This window comes from Carettochelys insculpta, chromosome 5 (assembly GCF_033958435.1).
Source record: "Carettochelys insculpta isolate YL-2023 chromosome 5, ASM3395843v1, whole genome shotgun sequence".
In the NCBI taxonomy this organism is placed as follows: Eukaryota; Metazoa; Chordata; order Testudines; family Carettochelyidae; genus Carettochelys; species Carettochelys insculpta.
The window spans coordinates 51,064,162-51,084,365 of NC_134141.1; the positions used below are offsets into that span (position 1 = coordinate 51,064,162).

Sequence of the window (20,204 nt, forward strand, 5' to 3'; positions counted from 1 at the left end):
TGTGTGATGGTGCAGCTCCATCCAAGTGGCAGCATGGCTCGTGCAGTGCAACTCTAGCCCTAGGGTGCTTGTGCAGCAGCACATCTCCAACCCCAGGCACCTGCACGACAGTGCAACTCCAGCCCCAGGGTGTACGCAGTGAGTAATCTTTCTGGGAGTGCCTGGCTGGGACGGCGGGGCGGGGCGGGGGGGTGGAGCACTTGGCAATTCATTCAGTTTCTATTGGACACCACTGACCTCCTCCATCGTGCTCTGTTCAACAACAATCTGTGTTTCAGCATGAGTTCAGTTAGCCAGACAACCAATTATCATGGATGTGGTCACATTTCCTGTGGTCCCATAGTTTGTTTACAGCTGCCAGTCCTGGCTCGCTCTGTTCTGTGCTGTCATTTAGCTCTAATTTACCTCTAACTGTCTTCTAAGGCTATGTCTGCACTATGAGATGAAATTCAAATTCATTAATATTGATTTTGTAATTCTGGAATTTATAAGCATGAACTTGACCATCCTCATTTCCCTACAAGCTCCTCACAAAGCCAACTTATTGCTGCTCACTCAATTGACAAACATCAACTATTGCAGTAGCGCATTGTGGGAACCTATCCCCCCAGTTGCCTCATCCCTGTAGCATTCTGAGAATGCTCACTGGTCTTTGACATCATCTTCCCACATTGAGTTTTCCTCATTCCCCTCCCATGCTAAGCAAACATCCATTTTTCCAATTGGAAGGAAGGAAAAGTAGGGCAGCCGCAGAGATGGCAAAAAAGTTTACAGAAATGTCTGTCTTCTGTAGCTGAATTTTCAACTGGCCAGCCACTTACTGTCCCCATGTCCCATGATTGCAGCCAGTCCCTGAAAATAATACAGGGACCCTGAAAGGCTTGAAGAAAGAGAAGATAGGAAAGTTTTTGCAAGAGAGTTGCTGAAGGGAGAGTCTGTGGCTTTCTGGTGACCTATTAAGGCTTCTGTGCAATGGCTGTGTTCTCAACTGGCCATCCACTGAGTGTCACCTCCCATGATTGCATGTGATCCCTGAAAATAACACAGGGACCCTGACTGTATTCTTAAAGTTAGAAGAAAGGATAGAAAAGTCAGGAAAAAAGAATTTTGACTTTCCTCTTCACTTCACAGATACTGTGGACATTGGTCATGGCAGTGAAATATCATACACTGAACTTACAATGGAAGCAGGAATCTCAACTGGACCTCCACCCTGTGGCTTGTGGGGCGGGGGGGTCAAAGTATGAAGACAGGTAGGAAATGTTAGTGAAAAGATTTTACAACAGAAACCTAGCACTTTGCTGCGTAGTGCTTTACAAAATGATTAGTGCAATGCTTAGGACTAGTAAGCAGTAAGGTCTTTAATGTAGCCACTCTAAGATGCTGAGAGAACACTCCCTCATTGGCTTCATCCAGCCCTTGCGAGATGCAGTACCTGTGTTGCAAGAGAAGCTTTCAGTGTTCACACCAGTTGTGCTTAAATTGGCATGTTACATTGCTCCAGAGGGTGGCTAATTCAGACCACTCAGCAACATAATTCATCAACTTGCACAGTAACATAGCCGTAGCGTTTGTCTGTTTGTCAGTTGCTCTAGTTACTACAATATCAGCGTTCCTGCTGCCAACTTTGTGCACTCATACATCTTATTTGAAACCGGCAATTCAGTCTCTTGAAGATAGAGCCCAAATGGGGGAAGTGGTATTTTGCGTTAATACATAATGCAAGACAGAACAATGAGTTGGCTACCAAAGTAGCCATAGTAAACTTAAACTGTCACAAAAGAAAAGACAAACAACCAGATGTACTGAACTTAGCTCGCAAAGTTGGCACTGATAGTGGCGTATTTTTGACACATATATAGTCTGTAGAGTCTTGCAGTGGACTCCAAGATTCTGAAGAGAAAGTCCTTTGTAGTTAGCTTGTTTTGAATATTGGTAGGTTAGTTTTATTAGACTTCCTATATTAGCCTTCCTCTTCTTTTGTAATAAAGTTCTTCAACTATTCCTCTCTCATGCCTAACATATATCTCATAGATTCTGCAGTCTTAGACCAGACTGGCAAGCAAAGGTTTATTGCTAAGCCCCTGGCACCAGTGAGAATTTGGACTTCAGTCCTAGACTGTAAAATGCATTACTGATCACTGATATGTCTGGACCTATGTTGCAGCAATGATGCATTATATAAAGAACATTCTAGGACTAAAAATATATTTTGCCAGCTTCCTCTTAGAAGGGGTGATAAGCTGTCCAGTTTTAAGATTGGATCATGCATACAAACAAAGACCTTATTTTCTGCCTGCAGCTAGCTTTTAATGAGAAATTCTTCCCTCCCAGATTGCTGGTGTTTCCATTATCTGGAGCCCTTGTAAATCCTATTAACTTTTACTATTCCTGCTGAAATCATTCACCTCTTGTGTACAGGTTTTATGTTTCTTCCACCCTCCTTCAGCAAGGATCAAACTTAGTACCCCTGGTTTTCCAGTTTGGTGCAAGCAGCAGGTTTTGTTCTTTCGATATGAATTGGATGCTATTTGAAATAGTCTGTCTAGGACTTCAGAGAGATCTGTTTTCCCACGTTTTTCTTTGTGACTTTATCTGCTGTTCAAGTTATTCCCAAATTCTATTCCAGAAGGGTAAGTAGCAGGCATGGGGAAACTTTTCTGGGTCAGGGGCAACTGACTTTCAGAAAAGTCAGTTGGGCACCGCATTAGTGAGAATCAAAAATCCTCACTGACACGGTCCCCAATGGAGACATTCTGCTCACTCCGTTTCCACATCAGCCTCAGAGCCAGGGGTGGGAGCGCGAGGGCAAGGCTAGTAATTTTTGTTGCCCCGGCCAGGTTCTAGGGTGGGGCCAAAAATTAGGGGTCAAGTGTGGGAGAGGGCTGCCAGGAAGTGGGCTTGGGTTGCATGGTCTGGGTGATGGGGTGCTTACATGGTGCAGGTCCCCAGGGGCACATGTGGCTCTGTGTTCTACAATGCCATCTGCTGCTCTGATTGGCCACAAAGCTGGCCAATCAGAGCAGTGGGGAAAAAGCCTCTGGGCCAGCCTTTCTCCATGCTACCGTTCCTCCAGCCAGCGGAGATGATGTGGCTGTGGCATGCAGAGCTTCTCCCCGGTGCCAGGCAGAGCCTGTGGGCCAGATTTGGTCCCAGCTTGCCTTACTCCAGCCTACAAGGTTTGGGTCTCCAACTCCCCAACCCACAGTGGGGCAGATGCTGGGAAGGGGAGCCCCAAGCCTTGTCTGGGGTTTCCATGACCCTTGGAAGGCACTTGTACCTCCAGGCAAATATCATCTTCCTTGTCATCTGGAAAGTATGACAGCAGGTGTTCAAACCCTTAAATGCTACTGCTACAGCTCATTTACGGGTTGGAAGAGAGCATAGTAATTTCTTCTTGCATGTTGCCAGTAGAACAGCTCTGATTTTTAACGTCGTAATTTTTTACAGTAATTTAGAAAAAACATTTCATATTTCAGTGACTAAAGGTAAGCAACTAAATCCCTACCTGGGTACCCAAAAAGTGACCTGAATTGGAGTTGATGAAGCTCTGCAGCTCCCGTAGATGTGAGCAGGAGTTGGGGAAACTTAAGTTTCTGATTTTCAAAGACATTAAATCTGAAAAATGTTGGCTTTGTGTGGCATCTACAAGGGTGGCAGGCCTGGAAAATGGAGTCTTGTATATTTGCACACAAGCATAATTTGAGTAGTGTAAGCTTCTTTTCAATACCCAGAACAATTACTTCATATTGAGTGGGAGGAGCTTTCTAGAGGAAAAGAATAGTGCTTGTTGGGAGAATGGGGTGGGAGGGTGTTTTTTGTTGTATGAAAATATGACAGACCATTAACTTTACTCCATTCAAGTATATCTCCAAGAAGATGATCCCACGTCAATGGTTTTCTCCTTGAAACAGTGGCTTTGTGCTGATACCCCAGAAACATCCATATCCTAACACTGGTTTTACTGTATTGATGGTTACATGCAGAATCACTTCTGATGTGTATTGCACTCATTATTATCCATTAATTTGATCTCTCTCACTTTATAACCTTTATTTAATCTCTCAAGCATCCACAAAGAGAGGATAACTGAATGTAAGTATTTGTTTAAATGTTAGTTTCTTATTTCTTATCCTTGGGGCTCTTCAATGGTCACCCAGTGAGCAATTCTCTGATATTCAATTTGTTATATCCAATTCATAAATACAATTGAAATAATAAATTTTTTAGTGATGACACCTGATTGATACTACTGAGAAATAGTAGATAATGCTTCTATCTGGTATCATACCCAATGTAAAAGAAGCATAAAACTATTTAATTCCCCAGCACCTATCTGCAAGCAACTTTAGCTTATATTGTTTCATTATCAGTTATAGAAACAGTGGATTTCAGAGGAAATTATGGAGAGTTAAATTACACATAATAGATATTTTGAATCAAGATTTATGCAAATCATAACCCAGAAGTTTGGGGAGATCAAGATGTTTCATTGCAATTTTTTTTAACCTTTTGCACACTTCTGGGAAACTAAGCTAATGAAAGAGTAGAAAAAATTATTAGATTTGAGAATCAGGACTGAGCTACTGTGCAAAAGGCCAGTAAAGGTTCCTTTCCCAAGCAGATCAGAAAGGGCACAGACATGTTGCTTGCATCTTGGTTTGTTGTTGCATAAGTTTGTGCAAAAATTCTGCTGTATATTTGGGAAATCCCAGTACTGCTTACTGTGCATATGATGAATGTTTGTGGGAAGACGGCAACATAGTTTGGTTGTCACTTATTCAGTGACTCCCCAGAGTGCTGACGCAGGACTGCCCTCCTTGTGAGAACCAGAAAAAGGAAGTTTCTCAAGGCACTACCAAACCCAAGTTTGGTTCCTTTTTGTTTGTTTCTAAAGTCTTTCCAAGCTTCTTGTGACTTTTAAGTACTGAGATTGTTTTGGTAATGAACAGAGCAGATGCTTGGCAACTCTTTTGGCACTATGATATAAATGGCAAATACAGTAATCCCTCAAGATGCACCATTTTGAATTGTGCTTAACTTGCATTAATGCTTCCCTTTTATTGCCTATCCCTTCCCTTACACAATTGTTCTCTACCAAGTTTTAATTTGATTAGATCATAATGCCCCTCATTCATCGGCTCTATATCTTCTTCCCTGCTTCTTTCCATCTGCGCAAGGCATTTTAATATACAGTAAGTTCTTCTTATTCTTTTTACTTCCAAATTGCTCCACTTTGTTTGTTGAAGCCCGAGATAAACTTTTTGAGACAAGGACTCAGCTTGTTTTTGTACAGGTACAGTGCCTAGTGCATTGGGTGTGGTAGTAGAATACTCATGCAAAAGTTCCCTGTTTTCCATGCACAGCCCACCCAACATGGTCCGCCTGCTTGGAACCTAGGTCAGTGTCCTTCTTCCATGACAATCACTAATCCAAATCATCTCATCAGTCATGCCAGTGTTCAGCAAATCCAAACCTCCTGCAATGAAGATGTCCCCCTTGTTCAGTCTCCTTTGTCCTTGGCAGCAAAAAGGCAGCTAAGAGCACTTGCATCACTTATTTTATTTTCTGCCAGCTATTCTTCTCCAAGAATGATTGATTACAGGGCACATAGGAAAAGGACTTGCCTTTTTTTAAAATAAATCCATTAGTCTGAAGCTGTTGGGAGGTGTCATAGAGCCCTGTTATCTTTACGTAGTTGTTTCAGCTAAATTCCTAAGTATAGACCAAGCAGAACTGAATTTCTTTTTCTCATAACCATCATTTTCCTTTGTTTTCCTGGTTGCTGTATGAGACAATATCAATCTTCGGCTTGGCTGCTTTCAGCTCCTCACTGATGGCATGAATATTGATGACTAGGTGAAAAGATCACCCCATTCATCTAAGTATGCTGCTGACTTTTGTGATACCACCTTCATCTGATTTTGATTTCTTTGTTATTTCCAATATCTTCAGTAGTTCTTTGAGTCCCTGGCCTTTTTTCTGCTACCAACTCATACTTGGTATTGGCCTTCAAGAAAAATAATGCTGCACCTCTTCCATATCGTATTTACTAAGTTCTCTCACTGTGCAGTGTATAATCATATCTCTTCTTCCTAGAGGGTGCTGGGGATTGTCCACCTGTAAGAATGCCAGCATCTTGGAATTTTGTACTGAATTTCCTGAATCTTTGAATCACCACAATTTCAGGGTTTCATGGTAGTGTTCCATCACACTTTAAAAAAACTAGATTAATATGTGATTTCTTCAATATTTAACGTTCACAGGTCCCACTGATGCCCATTTTGTCTGGAAGAAGAATGGACAGAAAGTGGAAGTGTGTGTCAGTGAGCAAGCTCACACACTGGCTGATGGCAGAGTGCACATTCTAAGCTGGGTGAAAGATGCTGTAGCAGAAAACTCAGAATATCATTGTTCAGTCCTCTCCAAAGCTGGAAATAAAACATCAAAAGTGATCATCACAGTGGAAGGAAAAGGTAGGCTGCTGCAGGACGTACGTACTCCTGTTCTGGGCCTGATGTAAGGACATCTTGAAAATTAGCTCCCCCCTAAAGAACATACACTCACTCTCTCAATGACTAGTATCAGAGAGTTAGTGTTAGTCTGTAGTGTTAGTCTGTAGCTTCGAGAACAACAAGAAGTCCTGTGGCACCTGATAGACTAACAGATATTTTGGAGCATAAGCTTTCATGGGCAAAGACCTGCTTCATGAATCTTGCCCATCACATGCATGAAGCGGGTCTTTGCCCATAAAAGCTTATGCTCCAAAATATCTGTTAGTCTACAAGGTGCCCCAAGACTTCTTGTTGTGTTCTCAATGACTGACATTATTACAAATGAGAGGGTTTTTACAGTAAATTTAGGATCTAGTTCAGATTTTATTATAGAAGAGATCCCATGACTTATTCCCATGAAGGTTGCATTTGTTTCTGGAAGTATTAAACAGCAAATCCCTATTTTGACTAATGTGATTACTATTTTGGTTTCATTTCTGGACTACACAGTTGTTGAGTTATGAAAACAGCCTGTCTGCTGATGGGCAACTTCAAAACATGTTTTTAAACTAGCCTGGACTATTAGTTTCCTGGTTGACGACCACTGTCAGCTTTCTGTACTCCTCTACTGATTTACTATGGCTGGGTCTACACTTGCCCCCAACTTTGAAGGGGGCATGGTAATCAGGGTGATGGAAGATTACTAATGAAGTGCTGCGGTGAATATGCAGAACTTCATTAAGCTAGTTTTCCCCTGTGGCAAGTTTGAAGTGCCTTTATTCCCCAAAATTTTGAGGAGTAAAGGCACTTGGAAGTTGCTGCGGGGTAGAATTAGCCTAATTAAGTGCTGCATATTCGCTGCAGCACTTCATTAGTAATCTCCCATCACCCTGATTACCATGCCCCCTTTGAAGTTGAGGGCAAGTGAAGATAAGCCCGACGTGTAGTAGCTACGTCAAACCCCTACCGCTTCTTGTACTGAAATAACTTCCAAAATAAGCATGCAGTTAAGGTTTTCAAAAGTAGGTGCTTAACATTAGACCCCAAATCCATCAGGAGGTATCTAAATAAGGAGCCTGATTTTCAAAAGGGTTGACTGTACCCACCAGCTTTCCCTGAAGTTACTAGCTGTTGTATTCTCAGCACTTCTGAAATATCTGGTTCTGTGTTCAGGTGCCTACCGATTCTGGGGACTGAGAGAACATCAGTCCCCCCAGACGATCAATCACCATTCTTGTCACAATTTAGCCTCCAAAGTTAACTCAGACATTTCTCAAAGCTGCTCTTGAAGTCAATGCAGGTGCTGATCTATTTGATCACTGCCTATTCCCTTAGCTTGTCTCATTACTTAACCATTTTCAGATAGTACAGGACAGAGTGGATGGGCAAAGGAGTATGACAGCTGGAGGAGTGCACTCAGCGAACATCACGTAATGATGCAAAACTGGAAGACAACCTGGGTAAGTTTCTTTGGAACAGACATCTGTGTTTGACTGCTTTAGTGAGGTGGGAGGAGCCTGAAAACCCTTAGTTTTGACGTACCATTCTAATGGACAGAGATCCCATTTACAGTAGTGCCTGCTTGTCCTTATGTCTAGAAAAAAAATGCCTTATTCTGGGGTTTAGGATCTAGTACTATAGAGGGGTTTGATGCTGGGAACTAAACCCAGACTCCTATAGATGACACACTGTTTCCAGCTACTTGAATCATAGCTGAGTATGTTGTCAACTGAAAGTATCCCTGTTATGACTAAGACAAATCAATGAAGTGTGAGAACTTTTCTTTTTCTTTTTTTACTTGATAAAGGACCAGCATGGGTGTGGGGGGATCTGAAGTGGCTTTACACTACATTTATGTCTATTCCCTACTTTAATACATCTCCAGCCCAGAGGCTTATTTGGCCTGTTAGGACTGCTGAGGAAAGCTGGAGCCACAGGAATGCAGTCTGACAGATCACAAATTTTCCAGCTTTACCCCCAACAACCAGAGGTGGAAGATGTCCCCAAAAGTTACTTGAATAAGTGTAGCTTTTTTTTTTTCGGGGGGGGGGGGTGTACATAAGTACAAGTCACTGGTGCCCACTGGAATGCTAATGTAAAAGTACATGCACACACATCACATCTTTATTATAATCAAGTACCCCAAAGTGAAAGCAGCTGCACTTTTATGCAAGTAACTTTTTGGGGACTTTTCCTACCTTACTCATCATCTCTGGTGTTGGCAATGTCCCCTAAATTGGGATTACTGCACCACCAATCTGACAATGTGGCTACTTGGAGCTGAGAATAGGTCCAATGCTTCTAGTCTTGAATTTGAGAAAAGAGCAGATTTGGTCACTGAGGCTAGGGCTACGTAATTTGTGTTGCGCAAACTGTGTAACTAACTTATTTTGAGCCATCTTACACTGCACCAGAGTTCAAAATAAGTGCTTACTTTGAGCTTCACGGTAACTCTTATACAACCAGGAACGAGATGCCACACTCAGCACTGTATTTGGCTGCGCCGTTTCTATTCTGGGATACAAAAGTATCCCAAAGGTAGAAACAATAGTGTAGACTTATCTTGAGATTGATGACATACCCCTAATGGGCATGGCAATTCAGCTTGATATGAGTGGGCAGTAGATATAGGAATGGCTTTAAACAAATCAGCTTGTTTAATATGAAAATTAAACTGGTTTTCTAAAGTAAAATGAAAACTGTCTTGTCTGTCCCAGGAAAGCTCACCTAATAAATTATTTTGTTAGTCTTTAAAGTGCTACTTTTTTGTTTTGAAAACTGTCTTGTTACTTCAGGAGAGCTGCAACAAAAAAGATACTCCCTAATGGACGTAGATGGAAGTAAGAGTTGGCTGACAAAGAAATGGCTGTGGATTAGAGCTTCTAGTACTCTTACCAGCATATTTGGAAAAGGACTGAGCAGATCCGGCTAACTGGCAGTGAAGCTTGCTGTTCAGAAGAAAGGCACTGAAAATTTAGGGAAAACAGGATTTCTTAATTGCACTGATGAATGTTTCTTCTACTACCAAGACAACCTTTCTCCCCTCCAACAATGTGCTACCAGTTCCTTTTCTGCTAGGTGCTGAGGAACAGAAAGTGCTCTGACTGAGACCTGTGATGCTCAAACATTGTGATGCAACCCTTAGATTCTGTTTTAAGCAGACCAGGTAACTGATTACAGCATGTGAGTTCATTAAAGCAGTAGTGATTTTAAAAGGATTTGTATTACTTATATTTTAAATGTGTTTCTGAAATGTAATGGGGAAGAGTAAGGTTTACCTTAGCCTTTTCTGGCCTTAAAAAGAACATTCCTTTTTGGTGTGTGCAAATTCAGTTTCCTTGTTTGTGTAAATAGGTAGCAATGCTACAATAATAATTCAAAGGGAAATTACTGTGCAGTTCATCAGGAACACAGTACATTATTAATGCTTTTCATAAGTTAGCCCTTAAAATGAAAAGATGCTTTTCAAAAGTTAAATTTGTTGTTCAGATTTTCCTGTATGAATCGAAATTTAAGGTAAGGTAAATGTTTATATACAGAACTCAGAATATAATTGGCATAATTATGAAACCACCAAATTCACAGCTGTGAAAAACTATCCCAGACTCTGAAATCTGGTCTTTTTTATGGTTCCTTGTCATTCTCTACAGATTTCATGGGAGATGCTAACATTTCTCAAACTCAGTGTTGCAACCCAAAAAGGAGTCAGAGGGGACACAAGGCTATTATTGGACACAATATTGCCATCCTTACCTCTGCGCTGGTACCTTCAGAGCTGGGTTCCTGATCAGAAGCTGTTGTTCTCTAGCCACCCAGCTCTGAAGACAGTACCACCCCCAGATGCCAGCAGCAATGGAGAAGTAAGGATGATACTGTCACCCTCCCTACAATAACTTCCCTCCCCAACAACCCTCAGGACCCTTACAGTTACACCACCATTAAATTTCAAATTTAAAATATATGAAATCACAAAATTAATTTTTTACACTACTATGACTCTGAAATTGATCATACTGGACTGTGAATTTGGTAGGGCCCTAGCCATAATATAAAACCACAGCACACAATGAACTACAAAATAAGTATAACATTTGGTACTACAGAAGATCAAGTTTAATCTATGCTAAATATCTCTAAACAAATGCAGCAGTTAAGGGTAAAAGTGATATCAGGATTGAGTATTTTTTAATAATTCCTGGTAAACATTTGCAAATTTTTTACATTAAGATAGCCAGTCACATACTGGGGACCTACCTACTCTTCCATAGTGCTGTTTTACAATAAGTTTTATCTTTCTGCAAAGGATCAATAAAAAGTTTGAGACATATTTCATTCTTTTCTCTTCCTCCAAAAATTCCTTTATGACTATTGCACAGTAATATAAAAGCTTTGGCTTGATTGTGTTGGGAATGGGCTTTAAAGTACTGAATTTTTTCCATAATCCTGAATATACATGAAATAAAAACTTTTCCACACTTACTTGAAGAATTCGTTTCTTTGAGCCATATGCTCTACAAATCTTTTACAATGGTATTTCAGCCTGCCTGCATCTTGGGGACCAGGCCTCTAAGGAAGAACTGCCCCATGCCTGAACTTCTCTTATTAAGCACTTCCACAGGTAGGATAATTCAAATCTACTTGGTCACATACTGTTTAAATATACCTTGAGAAATAATTTCTCCTTGCACAGCATGGTGGGCTTGTACTCATCAAGTAAAATTTAACTCCTTGAGTTAATTAATTTCCATCTCAGTTCTGGATGATCCATTTGTCTCTAAGGTCCACAGAGTCGGTCCAGCCTATAACTTGAAGTAACTAACTTCCAGGTTGGTGCAGATCTATTAAAATGGGATATTCATAACAGTTCACCTGTTGGGTGGAAAGCAGGACGTGGACATCCATCCCTGGAGGAAAAAAAAGTTCTTTTCTTTCATCAAAAAACTGGACAACCAGTATGCACAATATGGTGAAAGATGTCTAGCAGTTCTCAGTACAGGAGCCATGACTATTCTGTCCTAAGATTGTCAGCGCTCATAAGGACTAAACTTGGATGGCTAACTGAACAGCACTAAAGAATGTACACACGAGGCCCATCCTTTAAATGAAAAATACAATACCAGATAGTGCCTTACCTCCACCACATCCATGTTCCATTTGGATAATGCAGTAAGGAGCAGAACCAGGTTCCAAGGTTATGTTCTATGATGATATGGAATAAAATAAAACCCAGAAGGGTTTCACTATAGCTCTCTTGAACGTCCACTCAGAAGAGACAAGTGGCTGCTATGCAGTGTGTTTGGCATGTTACAAATCTTCACTTTTTTGATTGCCCCCTCCCCCCCCAACATAAAATGTTTCCTTAGGGTAACCAACTTATTCCAATTCTACTAGATTGTACAAAGTCTAAGCTCAATTTTGAGTGGTCAACAAATAGATTTGTCCCAGCATCTGATGCAGGCCCATACACCTGTCCGAAACAGATTGAGATCCCCCATCACCCTACTTTAGGGATAAGCCATGTGCTTTTTAGGATGAGTAGGACCATACTTAAAATACCGTCCCCTCATAGTCACACACAATGCAAAAACACTTACAAGAGAGTTTACACACAATTTTTTTTGTGGCCTCAGTTTTCACACCAAAAGGAAGACTTTGTGATGCCAGCATAGGTTCAGCTGTCCCTGAGGGTGGAGTAAGAAGAGTATTTTTTTAACTGAAAGATTAAACCTGTAAGACTTGTTTAGCCCTTGGCCCCCAAGGGCAGAAGAAGGTTAGAGGTGGCTGCAGGGAGATGGGTCTCACAGCCCATTACCACTTTGTGGAAATTGATAGCAGCTGTGCTCTGTCCAATACACTCTATCCATGACCTATGAGGTAGCTGAGCTTTACAGCCAAAGACATGGTGCCAGCTGTAGAGACTTGAGCATGATCTTCAAACTGGTGCACTCCCCTCGTGAAGGTGGCACTGCTTATTCCAGAGCCTGTTCTTTTCCAATTCCACCAGACTCTTCTCTTGCCTGTGGAAGAAGAGGCACCTCCACTGGTCCTGAGCTGGGAGAAAAACGCCCTCTACCCCCAGAGCTGTCAAAGTGCCCCATGAGACAATTGCTAAGGAGGAAGGATAGGGCAGTTGGAGATACGGGCCCTTCTTTTTGCCTCTGGGTTCTCCATGGAGCATATAACGTACAACTGAGGAGCTCTCTTTGCTTGATCATACACATTAAGTTTTTCTCAAATCACTGCCCTCGGTTTAGGTTAACTTTACACTTCATCTTCCTGTGCATGATTTGAGCAAATGCCTATTTGTCATCTTACTCACATCTGTAACTGCCCTTTGCTATTAAGGTCTGTTTGAAGTAGCACTGAAGATAATCTGTTAAACAGCAAAAGTGTATGCTACTGCTGTGCTACAGCAGCAAGTGCTGCCCCAACCCAGTGTGCCTTTATAGCTGGGCTGGGCTGTAACTCAGCACACCACACACATTTCTGCCTTGCTCCCATCCACCTAAAGTGAACACAAGGGGGACAAAACACATGTCCTCAGGTGATTGAAAATAAATAAATAAATGTCTACATGTTGTAAGCAACTGTTGGCCCAGCAGAGGGAGCTAGGTGACAGAGCTAGGCTTCTACTTAACAGATTCTCACACTCCAGGAAGCAGAGCAGATTGTGGTTGTACACGAAGTAAAATGCTTGGGAAACTAAGCAATAGGACTAGAGTAGGAGGCAGGAGGATCCCGCAGAGATTCTTACAAATTTGTCCATAGAACTATTGTCTGAAAGAGGATGTTTGAGTGATGAGATTGAAACCTGAAGCCCTCAAAAGCCATTCTGAAGGACGTACTTTCCAGACGCTAATTCTGCTTGAAGCAGCTCTTACCATACGCTCAGTTGGTTGCTTAGGGAGGAAAAGAGTAAGTAACTCCAGAAGTCTGTTACAAGGAAAAACTGCACAGGATGCTAGCATTAGGACATGGCTAAGTAGTTTCTGTGCACTTTTATGGACATGCAAAAGGATCTGTGGAAAGTAGTAGCCTTAGAGCATTGATTCTCTATCATCTCTACTTCTGCCTTCTGGAAATTGTCTAATGTAAAACCCTAGCTGCCAGCCCCCTTTCCACGATGCAGTGACTCTGGGGGAAAGTTTAGCCTGAACACATTGCTCCCCCAAAATCCGTCACGGCCTTTTCTGTAACAGGCTATATGCTTCTGTAAACGTCCTATTGCACAGAGCACCCACCGCCTTCAGACACAGCCATCTCCTACTGGGTCAGTAATGTCCGCTGCCCACCCAAATCATCTTTCAACTTCGGACTCCCAGAGTTAAGTTAAGGTCAACTACAAATTATGAAAACATATCTACTGATCAGTTCAGTGTCAAAACACGGATGATTTGTTTCTTTTACTGACCTTACTCCCGACCAGACCACAAGCTTGTGATTCAGATATCAATCTCAAGCATTTAGTTACACTCTAACCACAGGATGCTATGCAAGTCAAAAAACAACCACCCCAAACATATTTTGTTAAATTAATACAATTATATCTTATACTGTATAAAACGACATTAGTTTTTATGCTGCAAAAATAACTTAAAAGGTTCACTTTTAGTATGAACCTCTGTTGCCTTTGGCTTACCTGCATGACACCCTTGGCAGCTGCTTTTGCAAGAGACTGTGTGGGAGAAGCTGAAATGAAAGCTGTTTGAGCAGTTAAAAGCAGTGCACAGTGGAATTCACAAAGCTATAACTGCTCCTGGGATATACACTCATTTAAACCAGTGTTTAATGGTTTAAACCCTTACACAAATCTAAATACACTACTGCAGAGGCTGGTCCTCGCTGTTAAGTGTACTATCTTCATTAAATACATAAGCCCTGCTATTTATAAAAGAAACCAGCCACAAAAGTGATCCACCATCATCCGGTACCTGTAGGGTGACCACATCTCCCCATCCCACATAGGGTACAGACAGATATGGGCAGGGAGGGACAGCTCCTCCTGGCTTCACCAAGCCCCCAGGGAGCCGGAAAGGAGGTGGCAGCTGCTGACCCTCCCTGAGCCCCAGGGAAGCAGCAGCCCCCAGTGCTCCCCAGGATCCCTGGGAAAGCAGCAGCCGCTGGTGCTCCCTGGGAGCCCCACAGAAGCAGCAGGGATGAGGCAGCCACCCACACTCTCCCTGAGGCTTGGGGAAGTGACATACATGCTCTCTGGCCAGCAGCTGCACCTGTGCAGCTCCTGGTGGAAAAGGTGAGTGGGGAGGGCCCAAATATGGGACAATTGTTCCCTTTTAAAAAATAAGTCAAGGTGCCTCTTTGGCCTCTCAAACACAGGACGATCCTGCCAAATACGGGAGGGATGGTCACCATAGATACATGTCAAGTTTTTTTTAAAAAGTCTCTCTAAAAAGTAAATTAAGCCTGTCTTCAGAAAACTTCTCTCTGCTTGATAACAATCGTGCCTCTAAAATTTAAGCTTTTTCCACCAAATAAGACTTCGTTTTTCTCAATCAAAATTAACAAGTGGGAGATTAAGAAGAGTAGCAACAACATTAAAACTTCACATACTGTGTTTATGAATCCAAGCAGACTGTTCCATTTGTGAGAACTATGCAGTAATGTTACTCCAACAGCTGCCCCTTGGGGCTTGGCTGAGGCAGCTGGATAACAGCTGAAGAAAATGAAGACTGCAGGTGTACTTTGAAGAAAGCAGTTTTTTTCCTGCAGTCAATTTCTGTTTTAGCAGTAATCTCATTCAGGTCAAGTACCTAGAACTTTTTGTCTTTCATATATTCTCTACCAATGCTATAGCACTGCTTTCTCTAAAGGCAAAGAAGAAATTCTGCAGGGAGGTGCAAAGTAGAAGGAAGAGACAGAAAAAGGCTGGCCCAAGCTTTTCCCTGAAGTATTCCTAAACTCTGCCAGCAAAAGGGCTCTGTAAGCTTTAAAAGCTCTACAGGTCAGGAATCTCCTCTGCTCTGTGTTAACTTTACCAGCTTCTCCACCTCTCCAGGACTTCATGACTCACTACCCTGTCTACATCCCACTTCCTGCACGTCCCCAGGGAAGGAAGGGAGACTATAAAGTGACCTGAAGCCAGCACTAGTTGTGGGAGGAGGGGAGAATTTTAAATAAGTTTCCCTCAGAAAACCAGTCCACTGGAAGCTTTCCAGTTTTTCCAAGAATATTTCAATTTTGCATTGGGAAAATGAAAGTCACTGCTCCCACTTGAAAAGCTCTCGTCACTCTCAGGGTACATGTATAATTACTGGAAGATCAACCTGGTCAGGGTCAATCTTCTGGGGTTTGACTTAGCGTGCCTAGTGGGGACATGCTAAACCAAACCACCAGGGCTCAGCAGTTAACCTTGATATTAGTCATTCTTGCAAGGAGTGAAGGAGGTCAACCTCCCTCTGGCTGCATCTATACTGCAAGCTAAAATGGCTTTTATTAAAATCGATTTATTAACGCTAGGTTTTATCAATTTGATTTTGAGAATCCTCACCTTCCCCCAGGCTGCCCACAAAATCACCTACTTGCTGCCACACACAAGTTGCCAAAATCAACTCTTGCAGCAATATATTGCGAGAACCTACCCCAGTTTCCTGAGCTCCACAGCATTCTGGCTATTTTCACTGGTGCAGCATGGGAAAAAAAATGGCTGTGGCTATCTGATAACATCTTCCCACATTTCATTCCTCTGCCATGTTAACCAAACGTCCAAAAATTGTGACCACCAGGGAGACTTTCCCCTGGCAGATAAAAGACCCTTGACTATAGCCAGCCCCCAGGCCTCTGGATAAAGACCATACAAAAATTTTGCTCTGAAATGACAACCGCTCTTGCGACAAAGAATTTTTTAATTTTGACCGAAAATCATGTCCGCTGAGGAGGACTTCACCTACATGGATAAAAGACCCCTCACTATAGCCAGCCCCCCAAAATTGTGATTGCCCAGGGAGACTTCCCCTGGGTGGATAAAAGACTCTTGACTATAGCCAGCCCCCCGCGAAAATCATGGCCGCTGAGGTAGACTTCCCCCTGGACGGCTGGCAAGGCCCACAAATAGCTGCCAGTCCCCCAATATCCTAGCTGCCAAGGAAGACTTCCCGTGGCCAGCTCCAGGACCCTCACCACATGCAAGCTGCCTGGCACCTTGAGCAACACATCCTTTCATTGGTTCAGGGTCAAGCCATGTATGTGGCTGGGTGAGGGAAAGTTCCAGACTGTGTGGCACCTCTGAGGGGAGGGAAGAGAGGGGATGTGGGGGGTCAGGACAAAATGTAAACAGCTGAAAAGAAGTTTCTTGTCCAAGCACAGCCCCCACTCACAGACTAGCTGCCACGTGAGGGAGGCACAGGAAAGTTCCAGAACACATGGCACCTCTTGGGGAGGAAAGGGAGGGAATGTAAAAAGCTTAAAGACCTTCCACGTATTAAAACAAGCCAGCTGCCAAGTTCTGTGTTAAAAGAACGGTGTGCGCCCTCTTTTCAACTTTATCCTTTACTATAAAAAAAAATAGAACAGCAGCAGCTGTAGCAACCAGTGAAGTACACAAAAGCTTGTAAGAAACAGCTGTTTCATGCATTCCAGTGTGCATTGTGTAAATGAGTCCAGAATAGCCTTTTTAGACAATAAGACATTTCCCAGATTACACTTTATTTGCTACACCCTGATCTTAGACAGATCAATCATTTTAGATAATTCAGTATTTACATAACTATGTAAAAAGTAATATGGCCCAATAAAATGTGACCCAGCTTTACTGAGGCTCTTCTAAGTTCAAGGTCTGCATATATCAGTTGTTGCAATTTTTTCTAATTCCACAGCATAAGGGTTATACTCCTCCTCAAGCTTTCTCTTCCAGATTTTGACTATAAACAAAGATCAGAATAAATAAAGTTACTACAATTTCTCTCAGTGTCACACAATTTTTCCTCCAACTTTAGTATTCATAAACAACCCTACTTGCTCAATCCCACAGTAGGGAGGACAAGGTAAGAACTAAGGGAGAAATCAGCACGCAATGGAATCTGCAACTACCTCCCATTTCCCCTGGAAAAATTTCAAATTATCGAAACCCTATTAATTGCTGCAGTTTTGGGAACTGATAACAGACTCCTTTGCCTACTGCTGTTTCAAAGTAATGGTCTGGTGAATAAATTTCCAATCCTGTACCCTAAGCACATTCTATTTATGAAGTCCTAATATACACACACAAAAAGTTATACACCAACACGCATCATGCTTTCAGTCCTGCAAATGGAGTTACCCACAGGGCTGGAAGCTTTCATACAGCACAGAAATAATTTAGAACGAAGAAGAATCTTATGCAACTGAAGATGTTAAATATGAAATTATTTAACCAGAATTTAGCCAAACTGCTTGGGCCAATTAGTCTTCAGTTACAAGAAATGCTAGTGAAATTTTAAGACTACAAGTGGTCAGGAGCGCTGTTACAAGTCTTATGAAAAAAGAGCAGGATATGCTCTTTACCACAAGGTGGACTATTTCAGAAATCACATAAAGGAAGAGTGCTATCTACAAAGGGTAGGTACATCCACCTACACAGCAAATGCTACATACAGGTTAGCCTACCCAAGCTAGTTTTGGGGAGACAATACTGAAAAGTGAGCGGTACAGGCTTCAGTGCAGGGTAGCACCAGCCCTGCACAGCCTGAGTACAATTGGTTTACTAGCCTGCTCTGTGCTGACTTCTCTGATAGTGCCACTTGACCTAGCTGGATTAATCTGGTTTAGGTAGGCTAGCCAGCCAAGGGCTTTTGCCGTGCAGGAGTACCCTGGTGCATCACAAGCACAACTTTATGAAAATATAGGTTTTCCTTAGAAGTTTCCCATTCCAATGGCAATCGAGTCTGACTTCAATGTAAATGAAGTCAGGCCGCAGGCCAAAGTGAAATGTTTGGCCTTCCTAACCAGCCAGCCCTAGGAAGAATTGAATCAGGAAGATTCTGAACTGAAGGGAATTTTAATACAAAGGAAAACTGACTGAACACTCACTGTAATTTGGTATATCCTCATCAAATTCCACATGAGGTGTTTTACCAGCCTTGAATGAGCTCTGCTCTGCATATTGAGTGGGTACGATTGTGCTGTGTTTTTCACTTCGTCCTCCTCCAGCTGCCTCCTCCTCTAAAGCTGCTACCATCTCTTTGTATGCATGCCTGGCTTCCATTGTCAGTTCTACCATTTTGTGAAAGTGGTCCTTACGTGGAAAAAAGGAGACAAGCCAAATGGTAAGAGAACATGACACACAACTCTGACTCAAACCAGGTGTTGGGGGGTCTGCTGAGAAATCCTTGGTTTAAACCATACTTCTCCGTTGAAGTGTGTAAAGATGTAGGGTAAAATTTTGCACCTCTTTTACTCAGAATATTAAATAAGCACATGAGCAGGCAAGACAGAACAAATCATGTATTGGATTTTCTTTAGTAACAATTTCCTCTTTTGGTGAAGGATAGCCAACAGGGAACTACACTAGACTTTCTGATGCATTGAGGAAGTCAAAACTACATTTTTAAGCAACGTGTCAGACATCCATAGTTAGCGTTTTTATAGATTGTTAAAAGCAACATAATATAAGAACTATTTCTATGATGTACCAATTTGAAAATGTGGACCACCCTCTGTAAATTTCCATTAAAAATTAATATTCACACCCCTAGTTCTCCCAGTTTGCAATCCATGTTAAACCTCCCAGAACCAGAATTCTGTCATCTGGCAACATCCATCATCTGGAAAGACCACGGACGTTACTGGATGAGAGACCCAGGTTGGGAGATTAGTAAGGGGAGCCCAGTTGCCTCTGGCAGTGGAGCCCAGTGGGGCTTGCATCTCTGGGCAGAGCCAGACTCCGCAGGGCCCCACGGGGCTGTAGCCAGCACCCATGGGGCTGGTACCATGCAGGCAGCCAGGCTTCAGGCTGCACAGGCACCCATGGGGCTGGACCAGGCTGACAGCCCAGCCAAGGTCGCACCAAGCACCTGTGAGGTGGGGCCTATGGCGGCTGCCTGGCTAGTGCAGAGCCAGCCTCTGGGCTGGGGCTGGCGCCTGCAGGGGTGGGACAACCTCTGGCACCCCGGCCACAGCTGGCCTCTGCAGAGCCGGAGCCATGCCTGTGGCTCTTGGGCCACACCAGGAGGCCAGTCGGGCGGGGCTGGGCTGCAGTTGGGGACATGTCCAGTATGGGGCTGGAACAAACCTGGAACAGCTGACTGGAGGTGGCTGGGTTGGTTTCAGCCCAGCAGGAGCCAAAGTCTGGCAGGAGGAAAGGGGATGTCACGGTTGGAGGTGGGGGTTGGGGCTGGTAAGAGGAGTGGGCAGCAGACCACACTGCATCTTGCAAATTCACTTGTCTGGGACCATCATATTTTTAAACGTGGGGAGGGGCTGCCACCCCTCCACCCATCTCACCAGGTAGTTTAAAAATATCAATAAGCCTCATGAAAAGTTTTTAAAGAGAAGATTTGGGAAGAGAAGAGGCAAAGAGCTGGCCAGAAGTACATCTGTGAGTGAAAGCAAAAAGAAGAAAGATGGTGTAGAAATAAATATTAATTCTTTATAATGGTACAAAGCAAATGACCCCTCAAGAACAGGAACACAGAAAACGGACTATATGCCTCAGAGTCAGAGCTTTATTTTTACACATACACACAGAGTAAAACCAATTAAAAATAAGAACCAATTACT

At 42.7% G+C, this 20,204-nt stretch overlaps 2 protein-coding genes and 1 long non-coding RNA gene across 11 annotated transcripts in view; 1 reads left to right on the top strand and 2 right to left on the bottom strand.

The window, feature by feature from the left end:
* SEMA4D (semaphorin 4D) overlaps positions 1-10,973 on the top strand; it is a 174,194-nt gene extending 163,221 nt beyond the window's left edge. Inside the window, exons 16-18 of the mRNA XM_074995070.1 lie at positions 6,267-6,476; positions 7,857-7,954; positions 9,290-10,973. Coding sequence (XP_074851171.1) covers positions 6,267-6,476; positions 7,857-7,954; positions 9,290-9,319 — 338 coding nt within the window. The 3' untranslated portion in view covers positions 9,320-10,973. The remainder of the gene's footprint in view (positions 1-6,266; positions 6,477-7,856; positions 7,955-9,289) is intronic.
* A 173-nt stretch (positions 10,974-11,146) lies between these two features.
* Positions 11,147-12,115, bottom strand: LOC142013550 (uncharacterized). Its single transcript, XR_012645696.1, has 3 exons — positions 12,089-12,115; positions 11,627-11,693; positions 11,147-11,398 (listed from the first exon to the last, which is right to left on the bottom strand). It is a non-coding gene; the product is annotated as an uncharacterized LOC142013550 (long non-coding RNA).
* A 5,019-nt stretch (positions 12,116-17,134) lies between these two features.
* SECISBP2 (SECIS binding protein 2) overlaps positions 17,135-20,204 on the bottom strand; it is a 63,630-nt gene continuing 60,560 nt past the window's right edge. For 8 of the 9 annotated variants that reach the window (XM_074995073.1, XM_074995071.1, XM_074995072.1 and 5 more), the window contains 2 exons: positions 18,516-18,720; positions 17,135-17,368 (listed from right to left, as the gene is read on the bottom strand). In XM_074995073.1, coding sequence (XP_074851174.1) covers positions 17,277-17,368; positions 18,516-18,720 — 297 coding nt within the window. In that variant the 3' untranslated portion in view covers positions 17,135-17,276. Of the gene's footprint in view, positions 17,369-18,515; positions 18,721-20,204 lie in introns of those variants that run through there. The other variant, XM_074995080.1, reaches the window with a different exon arrangement.